General features: G+C 37.3%; 2 protein-coding genes across 3 annotated transcripts in view; one reads left to right on the forward strand and one right to left on the reverse strand.

Moving 5' to 3' along the window:
- Window positions 1–11940, forward strand: part of LOC139751487 (vesicle transport protein GOT1B) — a 29544-nt gene extending 17604 nt beyond the window's left edge. For both annotated transcript variants that reach the window (XM_071666944.1, XM_071666943.1), the window contains one exon: window positions 7799–11940. Coding sequence is in view for 1 of the 2 variants with exons in the window: in XM_071666943.1 (XP_071523044.1) it covers window positions 7799–7840 (42 nt within the window). In the remaining variant the exon portion in view is untranslated. The remainder of the gene's footprint in view (window positions 1–7798) is intronic.
- A 4475-nt stretch (window positions 11941–16415) lies between these two features.
- On the reverse strand, window positions 16416–24292 carry bcn92 (LYR motif-containing protein bcn92). The gene is made up of 3 exons (XM_071666945.1): window positions 24134–24292; window positions 22314–22434; window positions 16416–17402 (listed from the first exon to the last, which is right to left on the reverse strand). The coding sequence occupies exons 1-3, from the start codon at window positions 24214–24216 to the stop codon at window positions 17352–17354; spliced, it is 255 nt and encodes an 84-aa protein (XP_071523046.1). The 5' UTR covers window positions 24217–24292; the 3' UTR covers window positions 16416–17351.
- Window positions 24293–27773: the final 3481 nt, after the last annotated feature.

Consider the following 27773-nt stretch of genomic DNA (forward strand, 5'->3'; position numbering starts at 1 on the left):
CACCTCACACCACACATTGTCCTCAAACATCTCATTTCCAACACATCCACCCTCCTCTATACAACCCTATCTATAGCCCATGCCTCGCAACCATATAAAATTGTTGGAACTACTATTCCTTCAAACATACAGATTTTTACTCTGAGATAATGTTCTCTCCTTCCACTCATTCTTCATCGCTCCCACAACCTTCGCCCCTTTCCCCACTCTGTGACCCACTTCTGCTTCCATGGTTCCATTTGCTGCTGAGTCCACTCCCAGATATCTAAAACACTTCACTTCCAGTGTTTCTCCCTTTAAACTTATTTTATTTTATTTTTATTATACTTTGTCGCTGTCTCCCGCGTTTGCGAGGTAGCGCAAGGAAACAGACGAAAGAAATGGCCCAACCCCCCCCCCATACACATGTATATACATACGTCCACACACGCAAATATACATACCTACACAGCTTTCCATGGTTTACCCCAGACGCTTCACATGCCTTGATTCAATCCACTGACAGCACGTCAACCCCGGTATACCACATCGCTCCAATTCACTCTATTCCTTGCCCTCCTTTCACCCTCCTGCATGTTCAGGCCCCGATCACACAAAATCTTTTTCACTCCATCTTTCCACCTCCAATTTGGTCTCCCTCTTCTCCTCGTTCCCTCCACCTCCGACACATATATCCTCTTGGTCAATCTTTCCTCACTCATACTCTCCATGTGCCCAAACCACTTCAAAACACCCTCTTCTGCTCTCTCAACCACGCTCTTTTTATTTCCACACATCTCTCTTACCCTTACGTTACTCACTCGATCAAACCACCTCACACCACACATTGTCCTCAAACATCTCATTTCCAGCACATCCATCCTCCTGCGCACAACTCTATCCATAGCCCACGCCTCGCAACCATACAACATTGTTGGAACCACTATTCCTTCAAACATACCCATTTTTGCTTTCCGAGATAATGTTCTCGACTTCCACACAATCTTCAAGGCCCCCAGAATTTTCGCCCCCTCCCCCACCCTATGATCCACTTCCGCTTCCATGGTTCCATCCGCTGCCAGATCCACTCCCAGATATCTAAAACACTTCACTTCCTCCAGTTTTTCTCCATTCAAACTCACCTCCCAATTGACTTGACCCTCAACCCTACTGTACCTAATAACCTTGCTCTTATTCACATTTACTCTTAACTTTCTTCTTCCACACACTTTACCAAACTCAGTCACCAGCTTCTGCAGTTTCTCACATGAATCAGCCACCAGCGCTGTATCATCAGCGAACAACAACTGACTCACTTCCCAAGCTCTCTCATCCACAACAGACTTCATACTTGCCCCTCTTTCCAAAACTCTTGCATTTACCTCCCTAACAACCCCATCCATAAACTAATAATTAAACAACCATGGAGACATCACACACCCCTGCCGCAAACCTACATTCACTGAGAACCAATCACTTTCCTCTCTTCCTACACGTACACATGCCTTACATCCTCGATAAAAACTTTTCACTGCTTCTAACAACTTTCCTCCCACACCATATATTCTTAATACCTTCCACAGAGCATCTCTATCATATGCCTTCTCCAGATCCATAAATGCTACATACAAATCCCTTTGCTTTTCTAAGTATTTCTCACATACATTCTTCAAAGCAAACACCTGATCCACACATCCTCTACCACTTCTGAAACCACACTGCTCTTCCCCAATCTGATGCTCTGTACATGCCTTCACCCTCTCAATCAATACCCTCCCATATAATTTACCAGGAATACTCAACAAACTTATACCTCTGTAATTTGAGCACTCACTCTTATCCCCTTTGCCTTTGTACAATGGCACTATGCACGCATTCCGCCAATCCTCAGGCACCTCACCATGAGTCATACATACATTAAATAACCTTACCAACCAGTCAACAATACAGTCACCCCCTTTTTTAATAAATTCCACTGCAATACCATCCAAACCTGCTGCCTTGCCGGCTTTCATCTTCCGCAAAGCTTTCACTACCTCTTCTCTGTTTACCAAATCATTTTCCCTAACCCTTTAAACTTACATCCCAGTTAACTTGTCCCTCAACCCTACTGAACCTAATACCCTTGCTCGTATTCACATTTACTCAACTTTCTCCTTTCACACACTTTTCCAAAGTCAGTCACCAACCTCTGCAGTTTGTCACTCAAATCAGCCACTAGAGCTCTATCATCAGCGAACAACTACTGACACTTCCCAAGCCCTTTCATCCCCAACAGACTGCACACTCACCCATCTCTCCAAAACACTATAGCACTTACCTCCCTAACCACCCCATCCTTAAACAAATTAAACAACCATGGGTAATCATACACCCCTGTCACAGACTGACCTTCACTGGGAACCAATCATTCTCGTCTCTTCCTACTCGTACCCATGCCTTACATCCTTGATAAAAACTTTTCACTGCTTTTAGCAGCTTTCCTTCCGCACCATATACTCTTAAGACCTTCCACAAAGCCTCTCTATCAACCGTATCATATGCCTTCTCCAGATCCATGAATGCTACATACAAATCCATCTGTTTTTCTATGTATTTCTCACACATTTTTCAAAGCACACACCTGATCCACACATCCCCTACCACTTCTTTATATTTTTATATATTATACTTGATCGCCATTTCCCGCGTCAGCGAGGTAGTGCCAGGAAACAGACAAAGAATGACCCATCCTCTCATGTACATATACATATACAGATTGACATATACATAAATATACAAATACATACACAGACCCAAGCAACCAACCAGGCAGCCAGCTTGTGCACTTTCTTGCCCTGTACATATTGCTGTTGGTTGTTTAATAGAGAATTGAATTTTTATGGATTCTTTTAATACAACCTTACACGACAAGCTTCCATGTCAGTACTAACTACAGTTTCACTGCACACACTTTGTAGTGAAATTCCACGTCTCCACTTAAACTTGTTTAACCATCCTTGCAAATATTCAGTCTAGTCCAGCTTTAGTTCTTTATGAAAAACTTTGGCCTGCTTATTATGAATCTACCCAGAAATGCTTACACCTTTATCATGTGGGAGCTTAAACCACTTTATAAGTGCACTGTCTAATTCTGTAGGACTATCATCTAGGAAGACAAGAATGAAACAGTTAATGGAGTTATATCAATCACAAACATACCTACTTTAAGAGCACAGAAAAAATCAAGCCCATTTTTTTTGCTTCAAAAATAGCCTTTATTCCTGTTTACCTTTTCCCACTTGAGTGAGGTGGTGTCAGGAATAGATGTCCAAGCCTTTTTCTGTACCTACTTTTAGAGAGTGATATTACAGGAGGGTCGAATTTCCTGCTCCCTACCCCCATCCCTTAGGATGTGTGTGTGCGTGTGTGTGTTTTTAATGAATTTATTGCAAGTATTACTGATGGAGTTCAATCCATTTGTTTTGTTTCCTGTCATCACCTTTAACTGAACCCCCGATACACATAAGTGTTCATTTGTAACACGAGGAAAATTACAGGCTGTATCTTCAATGAAAGACTAACCCCTTTATGGCATCCAGAAATTTCACCATACACAAAAATGTTATGAAATGATACATCACCCATCTATTTATCATCTCTAATGCCTGTTCCCTTTGTAAATTCCCTTAATGGGTGGCCATGGCAAAAGGGTCTCCATTGCTGTTTCTTAGCCTTTAGTGCCTTACCCTAATCAGACCCCTGGCAGAGGGCAATTCTAGCACAGTATTGTCAGAGGCTCCTACCTAATATTCTTGCCAACCACTTCTAGCTAATATGTCTACCTAATGTTCCTACATTCTACTTCTACTTAAGGTTTCTGCCTAATACTCCTATCTAATGTTTCTCCCTACTTCTTTCTATCTAATATTCCTACTACTACTATCTATTGCTCCTACCATTTTGTCAGAAAGTAGGGCTAGTGCATAGTGCTCACTGCTGAAAAATGTAGAGTTACAAAGACTGAGTTATGCACGTTATGTTATGTGTGAAAAGGAGAGATTGTATGTTTGCGTACAGAATGCCAACTGTTCACATGTGGGTGAGGCAGAGAGAACATACAGCTACCTAGGTCATAGGAGTGCAACTTGATAGATTACCATTCAGAAGTAACAAAAAAATAAAAAACACAAAATTATACAGGCTGAGTGAAAAATCACTGTGCACCTATGCTGCAAATTATAAAATTGCCTCAATCTTAGTATTGTTACAAGAAATGGCCTATGTGACTTTTGACACCTATAGTGACCAACCTCCTCTTTCCTCCTCACAGAATGTCATTTCAGTGTTTTTTTTTAACAAAAGCATGTCTGGATGCTACAGGTGTTGATGTGAAAATGGTTTTGTTTGAGGCTTCACTGTTTTTGGTGTAACAGATGTTCTATAGTGCAGACCAATATACAGATGTAGTGCAACAGATGTTTGCTGAAAAGTACCCCAACTCTCCTGTACCAAATCACAGCACATACCATCGCTTAATAGCCAAATTTTTTTTAATCTGGATCGAGTTTGGATGTGCAAAGATCCAGTAGGCCAGCTGTAGTAAGAGAATCTATCGAGCTATCTACATCTGTGATGCCTCTTCCCTCCTGGGACTCTCTCAAGGGGGTGTCCATGGCAATAGTCTCCATAACTGAATTCCAGAGTAACAGAGAACATTGTGGATATTTCAAATCTCTTAATTCAAAGCCCAAAAAAGCTCATTTGAAAATTGGCACAGCAGAAGCATTTCACATAGCAGCTCACGTACAGTAGATGCACGGTGACTTTTGGCTCACCCTGTGTTCTCCAGGTTCAGTGAATACAGTGTTTGACCACTCCTGATAAGAGAGAAAGATGTGGAAATTATCTTTCTTTCTGTTAAACTTGTTTGCTTTCTGAACTTGTATTAGAGAATTTGATACACTGGCTCAGCATTAGTGGTATATAACATGAATTAATTTTTTTACGTTTGTTTGCTGTTTCCCATGTTGTCAAGGTGGCACCATGGTATGTGCATTTTCACATATCCACTCTGTCATGTATAATGCACCAAAATCAAAGCCTCCCTATCCACTGCATTTGACCTAGTTCAGCCCATTGACAGCATGTCACCCTCTGTGTATGACACTGCTCTATCCCATGCACTCCTCATACCCTCCTTCTTATTCAGGCACTGATAACTCAGAAGCGTTTCACTCCATCTGTCCTTTTCGTCCTCAGTTTCTCCATCTGCCTTCTTCCTGTCACTACAGATGCATATGTGCTCTTGATTTGTGTGTCCTTCCTCATCCCCTCCATATGTCCAATCCATTTGAGCACATCCTACTCAAGTCTTTCAGACATGCTTACTGCCACACTTCAGTATCAGTGTCATTTCATAGTCAGCCCTCCCAACATCACATATTGTCCTCAGGTATTTCATATCCACCACATCCACCCTCATCCATTCTCTTACATATAACCTCCTAACTTGTGTCCACGCAGAACATTTGGGACTATGATACCATCAGACATACCCATCTTTGCCCTCACAAGCAGAGACCTGTCCATAGACTCTAATGCACCCAGAACGTTTGTGTTCACACCCATCTTGTGATTCACTTCTGCTCCCTTAGTTCCATCCAGTTGCTCTGTCCACATCCAGGTATCTAAAATACTTCACTTCCTCCAGGTTCTCTCCTCAAACCAAACTCAGTATATTGAGATATATTTAGAAATATTACAACCTTAAAGTCATAATGAGATGGGCCGGCAAGTGTTGGGAGGATACTGACATTTGTTTATTTATACATACACTTACTGTTATTATGTAATTTAATTCATAATCACATGTTTAATCATCCCCCTCCCCTTTCTTACATAATCCCAGTGAAGTCACAGTCATTAATTTTTGACATAAGTTATTCGTAGTTACTCTTATGGTATTAATGATTAAAAGGAAGTCTGTCTTTAAAAAGAAATTCCCATTGGTTTCTAAACAGTAGAATGGATTAATTGATATAATTTCTTAAATCTATATTTTTGCTAACTGTCAGGTTTTTAATGAGTATTGTTATACACATTAAAGAATTATCCCACCCAGATTATAGGAGGGACTTACTAGGAACAGACAAAGAAAAGCTGCATCCGCTCATGTCCATTCTCTAGCTGTTATATGTAATGCATTAAAAGTGCACTTATTATTTTTATCATTATTATTTCATATATGTCTGCCCTTTCCTATGTTAGCAAGGTAGCACCATGAACTAGTGAAGAAATGGCCTCATCCGCTCACATCCACTCTCTAGCTGTCATTTGTAATGCGCAGAAATCAGAGCTACCCTAACCACAACCAAGTTCCACAGATCCTTCCATGATTTTTCCCAATTGCTTCATTTGCCATAGCTCAGCCCAATGACAACATATCCTCCCTTGTATACCACATCACTCCAAATTGCTCTATCCCTTGCACTCCACATATCTTCCTGCATGTTCAGGCCCCAATCCTGCAAAGCATCTTTCATTTCATTATAATAACTCCAAAGACTCCTTCTCTAGGGGTTCCTTCAAGCTTTACAGCTGTGCAACGATCATTAGCGGGTAAGGATGGACTCCTTTGGAATGAGTTCTGCGATGAGATTGTACTCCAATGATACAACTTCACCAAAGCTGACTTTTCACTTATGGTGTAACCACAATCAGGCATAGTTCAGTACTGCCCCTTCACTTTCCTCATCAGCAGAGTTGGAAGCAATGTTGCCAGCACCCACCTGACCCAGACAGCACCACATATGACTGGTGCAGCTGGTAATTTTACTCTTTTATAATTATGCTGTTATGAAATAATTATCAGTGCATCACAGTGATCACAGCAACGAAAGAAAGTTTTGTAAAACAAAGCATGATAAGTCATCGATTTTTCAGTGTTGGTCAAATAGATAAACATGCACAGTGGAAACCCACTTGACAGCACATTGTGATGAAAAATCAACAAACTTTATTCAGTTGTTTGGGTGAAAGTGGTGGAAGAAATATACTTTTAGAAGTGAATTTTTTCCCCACATATGAATGTTGCAAAATTGAAGCAGTTAATTACTTTTTTAAACAACTTGAAATGTAAATTTTAAGGGTTGGAAGGGAAACTTTAGCTTAGAGGTAAGGGGTTAAATAGAAGTGTAAATTAAAATGTTGGAAGGGAAACTTTAGCGGAAAGTTAAGGGGTTAAATAGAAGCGCAAAAGTTTAGTGCGTCAATCGTTGTCCACTATTTTCTAGAAGCATGGCATTTGATATTGACTTATGTTGAAGAGTTAATATATAAAAAAAAATTTACATAAATCTGCATTAGAGTTTGTGTTCAATAGTTGATTTATTTGTAACCAATGAATTCTGGAATTTCTGATAATCCTACATCTCATGAGGGTAGGTTCATAAATTGGATGATAAATTAGTAGTAATACCAGCTTGTTTTCTAATTTCAATATACCAGTTAGAAAGTAATTAGTACATTTATTATGTGGTCACTGAGTATATTAGAAGATATAGATTCATATTCAATGGGTAAACAAAATGGGAATGATTCAATAAAAATTCCAAGACTACTTGGAGAGGTGTGTTTATCATTTGCAAACAGGTTAATCAAAGCATCATCTCAGAATCAACCCGTTTCCTTATTAACTTTGTAGTTGTTGTACATGTGTCTACCATGCTTTAACAAATTCAGAGATTTTTAAACATGGAAGAGACTTTATTGTAATAACATTAAGAAATTTTTAATGTTTAATGTTATCAATTTTGACATTTCATTTCATTCATTCCAGTTTGTAGATCGACTAGCAGGAGACTCCAAAATGAATGTCTGACGAGAGAAGAATGCCTGAGGCATCTTGTATTTAGTGGATAAAGAAAGAAGTCAGCTTATTGCTAAGGACTGAAATGAAGGCAATATGCTAGAGGGAAAACATTTATCATTAAAGGAAGGAAGAAACTACATGTCACAAACTGTGTTTCTTGGCAGTACAGCATGATAGCAGCTTTGTGTTTGAAGTTGAAGTGGATTTTATTACAGAAATCATCTGAATAAAATCATGTAACATAGAGAAGTGAAAATTGGATTTCCAGAGCAGTTTATCATGATACGATGTGATATTCCTTCTCCTTAATGTACTATTGAGTACTGGGGCTACCACTGATAACATTATTTTGCATTTAATTGTTGAAAACAATAAAGATTATCTAGAATTTATGATTAACTTCTCTCTCACTCAAGTAATAACTGGTTGTAGTTACTACAACTGTATTAATGATTAAAAGGAAGACTGTCATTAAAAAGAAATTCCCAGTAGCTTGTAAACAGAAGCATGGATTGGTTGTGTGATATAATTTCATAAATCTATTTTTTTGCTAAATGTAATTTCTTCATAAGGTTTTTAAATTGAGCATTGTTATTCACATTAGAGTATTATCCTACCCAGATTATAGGAGGGACTTAATGTGCAAACTATTGTCCTTCATTCTGTGTTTGTTTAGGATGTTGGGATTAACAAAACTAACCCACTGGTCTACAGCTTTGTTTCTCCCATATAATTTCATACTCCCAATAATGAAGATTGACAGTATCATGTCTCTAAAGAGAATACAATCTCTGTATAGAGAACACAGTAATATATATATTTATACACAAAAGCCAGATATTTATTCACTTTTCATTTTCCAAAGATACTGAAACTCACATTTATAGAAAAAAATCATTTGAAGATAAGCATTTAGTTACTTAAAGATTATGAATTGGAATTAACAGAAGTAACATATGATAATATTTTTTTTTAAACAAGTCCATATGGTTGAAGGGGAAATATACTTAAATTTTTATATTGATTAATCTTTAGTTCTGTAATGAAGAAAAATCAGGAGAGTTTGAAAAAATTATACCAGTTAAAGTGGTTTTTACCATTTCCAAGAGAAAAACAAGTGTTATGTACCTTTTCATAAATACTTGCACATGAAATGGTTATTATCTTAAAATTAGGTTTTGTATGTAGAGCATCTTCACTGCCAGACATCTTGTGGCTTTTTATATGAATAATTTAATTTAACATGCGATGCATGATGCTTTAGCGTAAAATATGTCCTAAGTCCCCAGCCTTTAAGTATACAAGTTGGATAAGTACCCCATGTTTACTGTGAAGTATATCAAGAATATATTTGGGTTCAGTGTAAATTTTGTGATCTCTTAAGTGTTGATTGTAGACTGTGCCAAATGTATTGCAACTAGAATGGTGTAGGTGTCAGGTTAACTCATTTTGGGACACATCAGTAGTATACCTGTCTGTGCATAAATAACCAAATTGATTATATGACTGATATATTTTTCCCATACATGTTTAGCAGTGCTGTAGAGTATAAAATTTAATGCAGATTCAACATATAATGGAAGGTCAATGCCTCTATTTCCCAGTGTTGCAGATGTCATGCCTTGGAGGAGTCTGAACAGTTTTCAACAAATGTACTATATTAACACTTTACTCGTGTCCGTTCAACTCTGCTTTTTAGTATTTTAATAAATGCTGTTTTACTTCAATGCCTCCTTCACCTGTATCTTCCTTCCTTTTTAACTTGCACCCTATTACCTTTCCCAGATATGCATGCAATCTTCATTATGTCCGCCTGGCAGTAACCCCATGGCATTTTTGTCCTTTGTATTTCAACTATTTCCGTCACAGTTCACAATCTCCAAATATTCCATTATCACTCTACTCGGTTTTTCTCCCATGCCATATCTTGCAAAATTCACTCTGATTGTACCATTAAATACTCTTCAATGCCATTACTTGAATTTCATGAGTATATTACTTTGGCTTCTGTATTGTGCTGGTATACATCCTTTCGAATGCTTTGACTTTATTCTTTGCCTAAAAGCAAAACCCTGTTACTTAAAACTATTTTCATATAACCATTTAGAATACCTTTATATTAACTACGGACAAGTAGGAGTGGGTCTTAATAATGTATCGATAACAGTTCTTGTTAAGGCATTTGACTGTGTTTCACCTCTGTGTTGATAAGCATTATTTAGAAGCATCTGCTTCCCTGTAGGTTAGAAAAAATATCTGAAAGATCACTAGAATTTTTCAGAGTACACCCACTGAACTTGTCCTATGCCAGCCTGAACTGCGAACATAATTACCACAAAATCATTAGGTTTATTCCCTTATACAATATGGGGATAGACTTAATGATTATAAATACACCCATGTCAAGTGAAATATTTACTCATAATTTGCTTTGAATAAATAATTTTATTGGCACATTTCCACACACACGTCATCAGTGTAGCCCTGATATATACCAAACCTTTGAGGTGTCTGCATAAAAGCATTGTTCCTTACATTATATTAATATGTTATATGAAATATCAAGGAATGAAAATCTGCGTATAAACTTAGCTGTTCTGGATTGATATCCATGCCAGTAGGAGGGGTGAAATTTGAGTTAGACCTTTAATGTGACAGACTGATCTGTTCATCTCCATGTTTGCCTGGATTAGGATGTGTGTATGAATTGAGTGTGGAATACTGTCTCTGAATTATCGTGAGATTAGAAAATAACTTTTACAAGATACATAATTCCAGAAACCTATTACAGATTCCTTTTTGCCATTAAACTCCATATCTGATGCCAAAATACCATATCAGACAATAATTTGAGTTATCATTTTGTACGGAAAATGATTACTTTGTAGTAGCACAAAATGACTAGTTCCTGGAACTGACTGTTTTAAAGTTATTGGGAAACTACTTTGTCAGTAATTAAAAAAAAATAAGCTTGTTAATGTTATAAAGAGTAATCAATTGTAATTGGGTCATGGGAAGAATATCGATTTGAAATAATGTTGCAAAAACTTTTCACATTAGTTTACTAGTAATTAATATTATGTTTTAAAAAGATTTCATTCACACAGTTTTTTGAGAAACCTTTGATCACATTATATTAAGCAAATCATTCATTCATCAGAGATAAGGTTATTGATTTTGATCTTATTAGTGTATGCTTGATGGTGACTCTGTCCATTCAAGTTATCACAGGAAGGGATAAAATAATGGAAGCACACAGTTTATCTTTTAGCAGCTTTCAATTATAGCATTAAGTTTGTCATCCCTAGGTGACACTTAAATGAAATGCTGTCTTAAGTTTGTAGTGTTTAACCTTTGGTTATCATCCTTTTGTTAACTTAGCTCTGACATCTGTTTACTCTAGTAGTGTACATACTTTGAGATTTTTTATGAAACAGGAATCTACTGATTTTTTTTTTTCTCAGTCTTAAGTATATGTCCAATTGATGGAAGGAGTAATTTGGGTGGTGCTATTCACATCTGTATGTTTCAAACAAGCTCTTTTCCTCTGATGGATTTGCTTGGCTGACATTTAGTTTCCTTATTTTTGTTATCAATGGGTATGAGACGTGTTCCTTGAATGACAGTCCAGTTAGTTATTGAATCTATATGGAATATAACCTTGAGAGTTAGGGAAATGGGTTATAGCAAGGAAAGGTATAATGTGTTCACTTTTTTGTTTAGCAAATTCAATTTACAGAGTAATTGAGTGAATTGTTCTCCATAGGTACCTTGTGAAATCATGTATGTATATTTATTGTTTTACTCCATACTGCAAGTGTACAAAGTATACCTTGTTCAGGAATAGTGTGTATGTACTAACAGTTGCTTGTTTATGCAAACACAAACAAATATTTGATACAAAAACTTTGTGTAGTAGGACTTCACTAGTTCTACTAATCAGTGTTCAGTAGTTTTGTCTACAAAGACCTTATTTTATTACCTTTACTGGTACTGTTAAGATAAACAGTAAAGGTTGTCATCTTTAATAATTGATATTTGTTAATGACATCAGACCCCATGTACAAAAAGGCAAAAAAAAATCCATTAAGGAATTATATTCAATTTAAGCAAGATTATTTTTAACCTTGACTGCTATATGTAGTAACCATAGTTTTCTGCAGCTAGACAGTGAGTTATGAGAGTTACTAAGAATTGTTCATGTTTTGATTTGACAGAATATGATCCGTTTTTCCACATATTTGAATATAATGGCCTCATCATTTATGACCAACATTCATAATTAGTGACAATTACTCCTCTGAGCCAGGTAACTGTCTTTTCTTTCTGCCTTATCCACAAGTGGACTGCTGACATTGTCTACAAACATACAATCTCTCTTTATCACACTTAACACTTGACAACACATATTACTAGCCCTGCCTTTTGACAAAATGGTAGGAAGACAAAACAGGAGCATTTGGTAGAAGTAGTACGCTGAAACATTAGGTAGGAGCCCTTAAAAACACTGTGCTAGAGTTGCCTTCTGTCAGTGGTGAGGCACTAAAGGCTAAAAGTGGCACTGGAGTTCACCACTTATGGAGAGACTTTTGTTGTGGCCACCCTCTAGAGGAAGTGTCCAAAGGAAACAGGTGTCAGAGATATATACACATAAACAGATAGATTATCCCTGAGGAAGGGGAGAAAGAATAGTGCATATGTATTCCCTGCATATTGTAGAAGGCAGCTAAGAGGGGTAGGAGGAGAGAGGCTGGAAATCCTCCCCTCCTTTATTACCTATTTGCTCTCTAGTCTTTTACACATTATTTACCTCCTTACAAAACATTGTATACTCCAGAGTGGGGACTGGAAATCCTCCCATCTCTTTTTTCTATTTTCCAAAAGAAGGAACAGAGAAGGGGGCAAGGTGAGGATATTCCCTCAATGGCCCAGTCCTCTGTTCTTAACGCTACCTCGCTAACGCGGGAAATGGCGAATAATATGAAAAGAAAGAAAAAAAAAATTGTATTCTCCCAAATTTACCAGCAATCGCTCATCCAAATACTCATTTACCCTCTTCTTGAACCCCTGCACCTTCCTCTTGACCTCCATCTAATTTCTGTTACACATACCCATATCATTTGCACTCCTTTTCTGGAAGTACTACCCAAACACCCCTCTTTTCTCCTTCACTACCAACTTTACTTCTCTATCCTACCATTCTGTATGCTTTCAAATATGTCCATCTCCCACCTCTCGCATGCCACAGTCATCTCTTATAAATGCTAGCCCTGCTTCCCTGTATAACCTCTCATTCCTCACCCATTCCCCTTGCATCATTTACTCTCACCTTCTTCCATTCTATACTCAGTCTCTCCTGGTATTATTTCACACAAGTATCTTTTCCAAGCTCACTTACTCTCACCACTCTCTTCACACTGACATTGTTTCCTCTTTTTCAGAAACCTATACAAATCTTCATTCTTATCTCCAAAAGATAGTGATCAAACATCCTACAAACTGCCCCTCTCAGCACATTTACATCCAAAAGTCTATCTTTTACACACCTATCAATTAATATGTTATCCAAATATACCCACTGACCATCTCTCCTAGTCACATACATATACTTGTGTATATCCCCCTTTTTAAACCAGGTATTCCCAATCACCAATCATTTTTGAGCACTCAGCTCCACAAGCTGTTCACTATTTCCACTCATAAAAGTGAATATTCCATGTGCCTCAATTATACCCTCAGCTGCAACATTTCTTACCTTTGTATTTACATCACCCATTACTAATACCCAGTCTCTTACATCAAAACTACTGAGATACTCAGCTGCTCCCAAAAACACTTACCCCTTATGATCTTTCTTCTCATGTCCAGATGCACAAGCACTTATGCTCATCCATCTCTTGCCATCCACTTTCAGTTTCATTCATATCAATCTAAAATTTACTTCCTTACACTCCCACAATTCCTGCTTCAGTAGTAGTTCTACTCCTTCCTTAGTTCTTATCCTCTCATCAACCCCAGCCTTTACTCCTAAGACCTTCCAAACCAATCTGTACCTTTAGCCTTGAGCTCTGTTTCACTCAGAGCCAGAGCATCAAGTTTCTTTCCTTAAACATACTACCTGTTTCTCCTCTCTCTCACCTTGGTTACATCAACACACATTTGGACATCCCCAGCCTGAGCCTTTGAGGAGGAGGAGCATTTCCTGCTTAGCTCCTTCTTCCATTCCTTCTCTTAGAAGTTGATAAACAAGAAGAGGGAATCCAGCCCCCTGCTCCCACCCCTTCAGATATGTTTATATTTATACTTATTATACTTATTCACTGTTTCCCGTGTCAGTGAGGTTACGCCACGAAACAGACAAAGAATGGCCCATCCACTCATATATACATATGTGTGTATCAGGTGTTTGCTTTGAAGAATGAATGTGAGAAATACTTAGAAAAGCAAATGGATTTGTATGTAGCATTTATGGATCTGGATGATAGAGTTGATAGAGATGCTCTATGGAAGGTATTAAGAATATATGGTGTGGGTGGCAAGTTGTTAGAAGCAGTGAAAAGTTTTTATCGAGGATGTAAGGCATGTGTACGTGTAGGAAGAGAGGAAAGTGATTGGTTCTCAGTGAATGTAGGTTTGCGGCAGGGGTGTGTGATGTCTCCATGGTTGTTTAATTTGTTTATGGATGGGGTTGTTAGGGAGGTGAATGCAAGAGTTTTGGAAAGAGGGGCAAGAATGAAGTCTGTTGTGGATGAGAGAGCTTGGGAAGTGAGTCAGTTGTTGTTCGCTGATGATACAGTGCTGGTGGCTGATTCATGTGAGAAACTGCAGAAGCTGGTGACTGAGTCTGGTAAAGTGTGTGAAAGAAGAAAGTTAAGAGTAAATGTGAATAAGAGCAAGGTTATTAGGTACAGTAGGGTTGAGGGTCAAGTCAATTGGGAGGTAAGTTTGAATGGAGAAAAACTGGAAGTAAATTGTTTTAGATATCTGGGAGTGGATCTGGCAGCAGATGGGACCATGGAAGCGGAAGTGAATCATAGGGTGGGGGAGGGGGCGAAAATCCTGGGAGCCTTGAAGAATGTGTGGAAGTCGAGAACATTATCTCGGAAAGCAAAAATGGGTATGTTTGAAGGAATAGTGGTTCCAACAATGTTGTATGGTTGCGACACGTGGGCTATGGATAGAGTTGCGTGCAGGAGGGTGGATGTGCTGGAAATGAGATGTTTGAGGACAATGTGTGGTGTGAGGTGGTTTGATCGAGTAAGTAATGTAAGGGTAAGAGAGATGTGTGGAAATAAAAAGAGCGTGGTTGAGAGAGCAGAAGAGGGTGTTTTGAAATGGTTTGGGCACATGGAGAGAATGAGTGAGGAAAGATTGACCAAGAGGTTATATGTGTCAGAGGTGGAGGGAACGAGGAGAAGTGGGAGACCAAATTGGAGGTGGAGAGATGGAGAAAAAGATTTTGAGTGATCGGGGCCTGAACATGCAGGAGGGTGAAAGGCGGGCAAGGAACAGAGTGAATTGGATCGATGTGGTATACCGCGGTTGACGTGCTGTCAGTGGATTGAATCAGGGCATGTGAAGCGTCTGGGGTAAACCATGGAAAGCTGTGTGGGGCCTGGATGTGGAAAGGGAGCTGTGGTTTCGGGCATTATTGCATGACAGCTAGAGACTGAGTGTGAACGAATGAGGCCTTTGTTGTCTTTTCCTAGCGCTACCCCGCACACATGAGGGGGAGGGGGATGGTATTCCATGTGTGGTGAGGTGGCGATGGAAATGAATAAAGGCAGACAGTGTGAATTGTGTGCATGGGTATATATGTATGTGTCTGTGTGTGTGTATATATGTGTACATTGAGATGTATAGGTATGTATATTTGCGTGTGTGGACGTGTGTGTATATACATGTGTATGGGGGTGGGTTGGGCCATTTCTTTCGCCTGTTTCCTTGCGCTACCTCGCAAACGCGGGAGACAGCGACAAAGCAAACTAAAATATAAATATAATATGCATAAACGTCCATACACACACATATACAAAGATATATATATCAACATATACATATATACAAGTACATATTCATGCTTGCCTTCATCCATTCCTGTTGCTTCCCCACCACACAGGAAATAGCACCCCCCCCCTTCAGTGAGGTAGTGCCAGGAAAAGAAAAAAAGGCCACATTCATTCACACTGTCTCTAACTGTCATGTGTAACGCACCAAAACCACAGCTCCCTATTCACATACAGGCCCCACAGACCCATGTTAGCAAGGTAGCGTTAAGAGCTGAAGACTGAGCCTTAGAGGGAATATCCTCACTTGGCCCTCTTCTCTGTTCCTTCTTCTGGAAAATTAAAAAATGGGAGGGGAGGATTTCCAGCCCTCTGCTTCCTCCACTTTTAGTCGCCATTTCCCACAGATGAATCTAATCAAAGAAACCTCAGTATACATTTAAACCACTCTTTACTTATCAATATATGGGAGCGTATGTATGTCAATTACCAATACGTGTTGGGAAGATTTTATGTTCACAGCTATCCTAATTGCAATACACAGGATCTAGGCTGATAAACAGATGGAAAATATACTGTAAACTTGAATAATTTATTTACATATGTGCACTATATACAGCCATGTGTAGAAACTTAGTTAACTGAGCACACTAACTTTATGTACAGGCAAACAGCACAAAATCAAGATAAATTTGAAAAGATGATCTGTTTTACGTTCCATGAATGCATCTGTCCAAACATGTTTGGTAAATATTAAATAGATACACCCAAACCTACAACCACCTTTCAAAAAGTAAGTGTGAAAATTATGAAAATTAACTAATGCAATAATTATCTTCCTAATCCATAAACTATTTTGTGTCTTTCATGGACACAAAAATAAACCCAAACCACATATTCTATTACATAATTTAACCATTCCAAATACATCTTAAATCCGCTGAGAATACATCAATGTTTAATATGTGCAGTATGGTCCAAAAAGAGGTATACCAATGGACTCTTAGTAAGCATTAAAGGCACAAAAATTACACAAGGGGATGAGGGGGGGAGAAAACTATCCAAAAAACAAATATCAAATCCAATGAAATTCAATGGAAAAAATTGATTTACAGGAGCATTACAAAACACATATATCTAAGTAAATTACATTAGGTAGCATTCCTTTGAGTCAGTCTTAATTCAAAGTCCATGAATATCTTGAATAAAAATTCAAAAATCATGTTTGCAAAGAATAACAATCCAAATATCAGATCACAATATTGTTATCCAGGAAACCAATCCTGAAAATTAATCCGAGAAATAACAGTAACCCTAGAAATCACAACACCATAATAACTACAAACCTACGTCGTGGAAAATTTCTGAATTCCTCTCTCACAAAATATTGATGCTTATAAATTTCAAGCATGTCACTAATCTTTAAAAGGTTACTGTTCTTTGACTGCTTGGTGTTATCCAGTGCTTTATAATAAACTTATAAGGGGCCTCAATAACTAAACAAAAAAATTAAGCTACTTCTCAATTATTAGGTTTGGAGATCTATACAGCTGTCCAATCACAACCTGAAAGGAAAACACACTTGCATTACACATTCAAAAGGAATCAGTCAAAAAATATATTTTTTTTAATACTGTATCTTGCAATTTTTTTCAAGCTATCTAGGGATAATATTAGTGTACTTAAATATAGTATTATACAGTAATCCCATACAGACTCACTTATGTTATATGGTACAACTACTTATACGTGCTCTCTGAAAAGGTCCAACAAACTGCCCAAACAATGACGACATTATCCAAACAAAGCAAAATGAACCCAAAAACACTGAGACGATACAAAGACTGTATACACTTGCAAATGACATAGGACCTAATGATAATAATAAAGTATGGGATATTACAAATAAATGTCAGATGGACACATAAGCAAAGGCGATAGATGTGCAATCTTGCAAAACTTGGACTAAACAAATGGATTTCATGAGAAAACTAGCCATTTTTACTGATGACCTCTTTCAGCTATGATCTGGGAACACTTCTCAAACAACTGGAACACACGGTGAGAGTATTCTGAGTTTCTGCTACACTTGTTTAGTGCACTGGACCCTATTGTTCATACTCGCATATCGAACCATTCTCAGGAATGCGACTTGTTTTTTTAAAGATTTTCATCCAAAGTACCTAAATACACTATTTTCAAAAAGACCAGCATGCAGCCCCAAATTGCTCTCATTATGGAAAGTATTTACACAATTTGCTCTGAATTACAAAGAAAGTCGATTATACAGAAATTTGCAAGGTAAATCCATGAAGACCCTTGGTGATTATTAGGGAGTTGGCACTTCAACAATTTTTGAACTCAAGAAACACATAAAATAATAATTACCTTTGCAGATGCTGAACAGCCAAGTGTCTGAGTGTGAGTAAAACATTGCATCAAGTAAACATCAATGGTGTAGATCAAGTTTTCTATAGCGCTTTCATAAGTGTATAGGTGAAGGGGTGTCAATCTCTGGCCAAATGTTGTTCCATGATGAATAGAGGTAAACCACGTGATTTTCAAGGTAAATATTTCCGAGGGTGGTCCACTAAATTTAAGGTATGTCATGGAATACAAATGTTCAAAGCATATTGTGAAAACTGTCTGCTGATCATGAAGCTGAAGAAGACTTATATAAAATGCAAAGTTCGATGATGATGAAAATATGAATGATAAGCAAATTACAAGTATTTTGAGTCCACAAAGTTTTGTCATCCCTTAGCAACTTGGCACTTACCTTTACTACAGGTAAGTTTTTATGGTATATTGGTTTATTATTTGTCATTACATAATCACATTACATGAACCTTTAATAATGTTACATAGGTTACACATACAATGGATATTTACACATCATCATTCTTAAGACCATGATTCTGCACCAGGTTCTATATGAAGCTTTCCAGAGCATTCACTAAGCTTAAAGATGCTGTCAAGGCTGTACAGTATTTCATTGTGTAACAGTTAACATTATTTGAAGGTCCATATAATGTAATATAGTTGTGTCATGTACTAAACATACATGTAATAAAAACATACTTGTACTAGAATTGAATCCTAAATTATAGAAAGTGACACGACATAGTAAGCACCCTGTACAATGCTGATGAAACAGCACTAAACTGACATCTTATTCTGGAAAATTCTTAAGATAAATTTCCATATATATATTTTTTTTTAATGCAAACCTTTGATTTTCATTCAATCTATCTACCTATATCTCTGATGCCTGTTCCAAGTGGAACTCCCTCATACAGAAATAGTCTCCATAACTAAAGAACTCCAGTGCCGCTTCTTATCCTTTCATCCCTCACCCTTAACAGGCCACAGGCATGGGGCAACTCTAGAGCAGTGTCTGCAGAGGCTCCTACCTAATGTTCCTAATGACTACTTCTATCTTTTTATAAATCTTAAAGACATAAACTTTTAAATTCTGACAATTACATGCAAAATTTTAGTCACTCACTTGTGAAAACTAAAATTCATCAACTTAAGTACACCTTCCTTGTTAAGGCAGTCAGGGCAGGGTAGGCTCTTGTCTTAAGTATATTTTTTGAACAAGAACATAAATGAATTAAAATATATTTTACCATGGCTTAACAAAAGTGCATAAGATTACTGTCATATCAATGATTGGAGAGTAAGAAGTGGAAGGTCACAGACCATGGTATTAGTTTAGCCTTAACCTAAGTTGTTGTAAAGGTCCAGTGTGTTGCGTAATGCTAGTTGAATCTATGTTCACTACATACAGCACTTTCTTTTGTTCCTGTGTCAGTTGTATGTAATTCAACCTTTCAATTTCTTTTCATGATCAAGAAGACTTGTGTTCTTACCATTTCCTTCAACAGTTGTGCATTTATTTGATTGGTTACTCCTACTAAAGCATGCAGCTGGCAGCTGTCAGAGTGAAACCCTTGTGTCTATCAGCAACAAACATAAACGCTCACAAACATGGGGAAAAAATAAGATGCTATTTTGATGGATAGTGCTATGATGACAGGTACATGGCAGAAAGAATCATAACCAAGCCTATAGACTATCATACCATCACATACCACTAATGAAACTTAAAAAGGGATTACAGCTACTGAGGATGGCTGGTTGTAGTTTGTTAATGTTGTATGGCTTTTAACATAATGGTGAATTAATTTCTAAGATTAGTTTTTTGGAGGGGGAAGCTTAGGGAACAAAAATAGGGGCTAAGCTTACAACTGAAAAGGTTAACTAGACCTCATACAGATCTATTTTGTGATGCAAAGGGGACCACATATAGATCTATGATCCACTCTTCTGCACCAACAACTGAATGTCAGTTGATCTACGAAGGTGACAAAAGCCTAAGACTTCCTTACATGATAACTACACGAGTTTAAGAACCAAAAGCAATGCAAAACTATAAACACATGCTGCCAATGGTCAAGGCAAGTCAATACCAGATTACATAGTTCTCAGATCTATTTCAGCAATACACTCCAAGAAGTTTTCATATCTCCACAGAAAGTGGGGGCCTATTTCACTTCTTCCTTTGAAGTTTTCTTATTCTTATTTTTCTTTCAAATGCTTAGAATGGCACAATCAACACCATCTTTGATAAGAAAAAAAGTTGGAGAAAAAAATAAAAATCAATCAGGTCTCCACAACTGTTTGTAGACAGACCAGACTCTTAAATGAAGAAAAATCATACAAAGAGGGAAAGACAAAAGGAGAGATATCTAAAGCTTAACTGTTCAAGGGAAGGAGGAGGTATCATGACGGTCAATCCTCAAGCGGCTGGTCTCACACACAAGATGTGGGAAGCAGCAGCTAAATGTGTGCCATGGGTCCAAACCATGAATACAGTTCACAAAAACAGTGGCCAATACAACATTTACTGAATAAAGAGAGAGCAGCAACACTGATATTATGCCAGGAGAATTAATGAGATGAATGGCTTTTGATTCCACTCTACGTAGGAGATGTGGATGAATCCCCACCCCCAAGACGTGAGCAGTATTCCATACTCAGGCAAACAAAATCGCAGTAAATATTTTACAGCTGCTCACAAGAAAAATAATTACGGCACCTACACAACGTCCTAGTTCTTGGAAACCAGACTTGGTAATGTTAATTACATTGGATTTCCAAGGCAGAACTTAGGAGACCTTACAAGAAAATATAGAAGATAGCATAATGTCTAGCCATCAGTCCTGAAACATTTTAGGGAGTCATGTGCAGATGCCCTAGATATATCCAAAGCTTTTGACTTTGTTCCCTCTTATCTAGCTTCCCCTCATACAATCTATATCCGTGGTTGTTGATGAATCATACTCTCCCCCTTTCTCCATAAACAGTGGTGTCCCTCAACATTCTGTCCTGTCTCCCACACTTTTTCTACTTTTTATCAACGATTTCCTTTCTTCCACAAATAACCAAATGCACTCATACACTGACCATTCAACACTGTATTCCTCCACATCTTCAATTCTGCTCCTTCTTCTCTCACTCTATCTGCATCTTATCTTGACAAAATTTCCTCAATAAATTCAGACTCAGACAGGGTGTATTATTGGGGTAGATGAAATATGGTGAAGTGTACTACCTCCTCCAAGACCCAGTTTCTCCCCATCTCTCTAACAACAATTCCTCACAACTTATCTTTCTCCTTCAACATTTCTGTAATTCCACCACTTAATGAACATACTTGTTACATCTTATTTCACCACTATAGACAGGTCCCTCTTTAAATGCACCTTCCTTTGATCAGTTTCTTACTTGGGTAAACACATCTCATTTTTATCCGAAGTGACACAAATGAATACAGTACTACCCACAAAACCCTCAGAATATAATTAAAGGTGACCAATGGGGGCAAGAGAGGGGGATGGGAGAAGGGGGTGCTGGATAGCCTATCCTCCTATATTTTCTAATATTTACAACAAAAACAGAAGCCTAGAATGGATTTTTCTCTCAAGACTCAGCTGTCAGTTTCTGACACTGCCTAGCTAATGGAAGAAAAGGCCAGCAATTACAGAAAAGTTCACATGGATATTCACCCAAAAAATCAGAAATGTACATTTTATCTTTAACTCATTTACTATAACCCCATGTTTTGATTACTCTTCTTATATTCTCCATTCATATTTTATAACCTTACACTCAAAGTATCAAATGCCAACAGAAACTTAACAAAAAATACCATCTTAGTTCATTAAATTAAAGGCAAAAAAATTTGGTTTATACTTAATTGTTTAAAAATGCTTGGAACATGTCACTCTTCTCTGAATGATAGAAAAGGCAACGTGACACAAACAGAAAGCTACAACAATATTTCTATCAATTTTACATATAATACATGAAGTCATGTGAAGCAAGCACTTCAGCAGACAAAAAAATTCTAATTCAAATAGTTGTACATCACAAATTATTGTATACTATTTCAAAATTCTAGATCTTACCTGTCTCTTAATAACTGCTAATGACTCCTTTGCTATCTGTAATTCTCTATGCTGGTCCTCAGCTTCTGTGAGATTTCTTCCTGCCTTAAAACCATCACGAACTCTTCGAAGTGCATACTCTCTGTAATATCATAAAATAGTCTGGTCTGATTATAATACTTACAACAACATATGAATATTACAAACATTTGCCTTGACCTTTCATCCTTAAGAGAAAATCTAGACAAAACTGAACAGCTAATATTAAACAAACATCTCTAAACCTGTCTTTATTTAACTTTTAAACTGTTTTCCCTAAATTTACCAGGTACCCAACTTCTCTTCAATTCACTTAATGAACATTCATCAAGTCAACAATAGTTACTGTCCTTATTACTTGTTGGTTAAACTTTCAAGAATGGTACAATCTCATACTTACTTTTCTCTACTCACAGAAACTAATTCCTCTACTATCAAGCAATTCATTTTAACTCAATATATGAAAGCAAGACAGGTGGAATGAAAGAAAACATCTACATATGAGTACCTACATTGAGATTTTGCAATGTCCCAGTGAACATGGGAACATGAAAGTTCATTCCACATAACACTAGCTTACCAATACAACACTTGCTACTCTCTGCCGCCATGAACATTAAACTGTTGTGAGTCAGGTTCCCTACACATCGAAGCTTTGGAACTCTCTAACTTCTCATGTTTTTCTCAATAACTATGAACTGGCACATTTCAAAAGACAGGTCTTTCACTTCCAACATAATGTGGACTTTTGTCCGTGACTGGAGCCTTCAACCTATAAAAATTATAATAAATGAGGTGCTACAACCAAAGTTCTGGTAATTTTACATTTTCCCACAGATATTGTTTGGAAAGCTAATTTAACTAACCTAACCTAACCTAAGGGATGAGTGTTCCTTATTTGGGGCTTCTAAAAACAGATCTATCAACTGCATACAACAATCTTAAATTTTAAAAATGCCAAATTCCTACCCTCTACATCAAGTCGACAAAATGAAAGGATTCGAATGGTAACACGTCAAAATGTATGTTCATTTTTGTAAGTAATGCTGGTCCACAAATTTATTACTGTATTCTTATTGCCTTAAATCATTTAACCTTAAATTCTACATCATTTTAAGTGCTCTACCAACTTTGAGTTAACAGCTGTCATTGATATAAAGAATGGTACCTGTCAAGTACAAATTACTTAAAGCAAGATTTTAGTATCAATACCATTTCAGATATTCAGGGAATTTTAAGTCTTGGAATCAGTAGTTTATGAAATTTCAATACCCTGGACCACAACGACCCCAACTCTGCGTCTTCTGAGTTCAATCAATATAGGCACATCTGTGCAGTGGTTACGGTCGGTTACGTTAGGCCCTGGTTATAATAAAAAAAAAATATGTCCAATGTTTCTTATATCTTTTGAACAATTTAGACTTTCATTACTATCGCAAATCACTACATTCAGTGATTAGCTCCACCTGATACCCCGGTTCCACTGAGGTCCCCGATACCATAGGATACAGATTGGGGGAGAAAGAAGGATATCTCAATAAGTTGATTTGCGGTAGAAATGAACATAAAGAGTCGAGCATAACACATCAAACACCATTAAAATATATATATAATGTCAACATATTCATAATCAACAAGGGAGCGGCATTAAACTTTAACCAACTTCCTATCTGCAACGAAAAACCTTAGAACATTAGGAAAGACTTGAAACTTCTATGGGATACGTTGATAAAACAGACTACGGCGCCAAGAAAATACGTCATAAAAGAGACTTTTCATCATGCCTCTGAATTCAAGCTCACCTATAATTATACGAAGAAAACTTCTGGCTCTCTCGTAACAGAGCTTTATAGAGAGATAGAACTTCACGTTTTCCCACCGACATGCTTCTTGTTTACCACGGAGCTCCGTGTCTCAGTGCATGGCGGGAAGGTGACGACTGTGGCTTCGGAACGTCCAAAATTCCTCAAATCACTTTCCTCGTTCCACTCATTTTATAGAATATAATAAATATCTCAAAGTCAATCTTAAACTACTTTCATATGGAATTAAAAGATATCACAAAAATCTCATGTGTTATTTCAACCTATATCCAATGGGCCACTCATGATCCGGATGATTGTTTTGTTATGAAATACGAAAATATATATGATGCAATATTAATTGACATCCATTACCAAGATGATGGCGATGTGCAGACACACTATGTTACACTTCTAGATTGACCATATCCCTAAAAAGACACTATCTGATGAGTATGTCCCAAAATCTAGTAAGCCTAATGGTGCGCGTCGCAGTTGTTACAATGAATTTCTCATGTCGGTTTCAGAAGGAATGAGGCTTCAGTTCATTTGGTGAAACATCGCCCTTTTTACCGTAAATTTCGAGACACAAAATGCTAATATTAATTACTGTTAACAACGTACAACTGCTACCGTAGAAAATGACGACCAGGTTCAAGGAAAACTAGTTAATTAAGTATTCCTAAATATCGATCATTTATGTACTTGGGTTGAAGAACAACGTCCAATGAATAACAGCGGAAAAACAATATACACATAGATGAACATTCTTGTTTTAGAAAATTGAATCAGTAACTTAATATGTAAGCAGTAGATATAAAGGCCGTGGGTAAACATATTTCTTCATTTGTTTCCACAATCTAAAAGGACCTCCATAACGAGGTTACGACAGTATAGTTGTCACTCCTCAATGTTTATTAAGCGCCATGCACAAAAGTTTGGATTATTATATTATATCAGCGTAGGAAATGTTTAGTGGTTATGTAACTATCACTATTATAGCGCCTTAATGAATGATTGTTTAACCATTACTGAGAACACTGTGAATGATAGAAATGTCTGATGTAACACTTAGTGGACAAGTTCCACTCATGTTTCATTCCACAAGATAGGATATTATGATTGTATATATATATATATATATATATATATATATATATATATATATATATATATATATATATATATATATATATATATATATATCATTGTTACTTTTTAAGTTAAATAAACACGTGACTCATAAATTTTACCAGGGTGACAATCTACAGTATTTACGACATTTCAGTCCAGCATTTCGTTTATATAAAAGAAGTCTTCGTCATGGTGGTTGGTTATTTTTCCATATATGTTTTTAGTTGATCAATACCATCCACAGGGCCATTAGGGCTATTCATACATGTGTACATACATGGTCCTTCGCTCAAAGGGAGTGTTTTATTTAGGCTTGGAATTTTCTCAATGTTCAGCCTAAACCAACCTCTCAAAGTCCTTATTACTATAAAGGATGTTTTTATCCATCACTCTCAGCAGCTCTTTTGAGAATACCATTAAACACAACACTTCTCCAGCAGCTTCTTAAGTGCCAGGATGAACATTTCATTCAGCAACTCTGATACAAGCAATGGCTGGTCATATTGGAAAGAGATGATTAATGGGATAATGAGATTAATACAATTAGCTTCAAATTATGATAGATCCAATTCATGAGATATCATCATTGCAGTTTACCTTTTGCAAAGAGGTTTAAAATTTCACATTTCACTGAACTTTTTTCATGAAAATTAGGTTACTGTAAGTTTACATATTAACGTCTCATATTTCTTAAACAAAGTATACAAACGTAATCACAGTCCAGGTTTCACAACAACAGTTTACAAACTTTCAACGCACATTTCAAAAACAATAATTATTGACTAACAACCCAATTATCATTTTTCTATCGTTGAAATCCTCAGTCAGGAACGAATCACAGAGAGGACTATGAAAATGGAAGAGGAAAAGAAGAGATATTGGAAAAGGCATGAGAGGGAAGAGAGTTCCAAAGTTGCGAGGTGGAGAGGAAAAAATAAATATCAAAATCACCTTCTCTTAAGTTGCAGATGGTCACACAGTAATCTTGTGGCACAGCAGCATACCGAATATTGCGTTATCTATCTATGGTGGGGGCACACAAGCAGCCAGCTCTCGGGAGCAATAACCAAAGTAATAAATATAGAAGAGGGAAAGTGAACCAACATTGGGTCGTGGGGCAAACGGGTCAAATTTTCAAGTTATACTGTGAGAGTTTATCATAAGTTGGACAGCTTTCAACTCGAGTATGGATGCATGACTAGAACTACTCCATACGTATAGTGACAGATCTGTCCTTTGTATAAACGGAGTAACAACTCGGAAAAAAGAAATTTTGACATCTAAACAGGTTTCTGTTTCTTACATTCTAAAAGCTCTCAACAGCATCAAAAAGTATCCCACATACACCGCATAGTCAGAACTTTTCTGGTGGCTGTCCTGGTTATATATGCCTTTTCTAAATCCATATCTTCTGCATGCACTCTCATCTTTTTCTCTAGAATTTGTATCATTAAATTATAATGCAGATAAAGATCTCCACCTGTAGGAGCAGGATTCACTTGCAAATGGTGAGTGAGTAAGGGTGAAGATGGAGAAAGGGTAGTGATGGAGTAAGGGTGGAGCTGGACAAAGGATAAAGGAGAAAACTAAAATGAGGGATAGAGATGGAGTGAGGATGGTGGTGGGGTGAAGGAGGTGATGGAGTGAGGGTGGGTATGGAGTGAGGGTAGATATGGAGTGAGGGTGGTGATGGGATGAGGGCAGTGGTGATAGTATCACTGTCCTAACATTTCAGAACTGGTCAATGCAAAACTAAATCTTGACCGTGGAAACCATTCATTTACAGTTGAGATGATATTGACACATAGCACAACTACAAAATTTGTGGCTGTATAAAAACTGGTCAACACACATTCTTCCATTAAGAAACCCACCTTGTTCTGTACTCATAAGGAGTTCAATATTTCCTGTACAATTCTTACAATCACTTAAACTTCCTGATCTCTGTAGAGCAGAAAAATTACTACTTTCATCCACTCGTCAGTCACGTGCTGTCTGGCACACTTTCCAGATCCACTTAATACAAGTTTCACTTTCACACTTCACTATGTCACTCATCCCTCTAACTATACCCTTAACTTTTCCAATGAGAATGTTATTGGTATTATCTCTTCCTGATTAGCAATATCTTCCTTTTCTTGACACCTAAAGCCACATCTCTTTCACCATCATTTCTAATCTTGTTCTTTACAGTACGCCAACCACTTTTTATAAACTTTACCCTTTTTCAAAAACATTCTCCAGGAGTAGTCTAATACACTCTTATTCCTTACACAGCTCTCTCTTCCACATATCATTAGCCCCTGTAATAGTTTATTATTCTCCATAAATCTGTCACTCACTTTTCTCCTGAGATCATGTTCTCATTCCTTTTGTTCCTAAACATCATCTTTTTAACATTCTATTTAAAACTTCCCTTCCACAAACCACCTTCTCTTCTCAAACAGCTTTCTTAACAAATCAGAACACAGCTCAATCTGGGGAAGGTTGCAAAAGAAACTTCATG

This window comes from Panulirus ornatus, chromosome 11, assembly GCF_036320965.1.
Source record: "Panulirus ornatus isolate Po-2019 chromosome 11, ASM3632096v1, whole genome shotgun sequence".
Taxonomy (NCBI): Eukaryota; Metazoa; Arthropoda; class Malacostraca; order Decapoda; family Palinuridae; genus Panulirus; species Panulirus ornatus.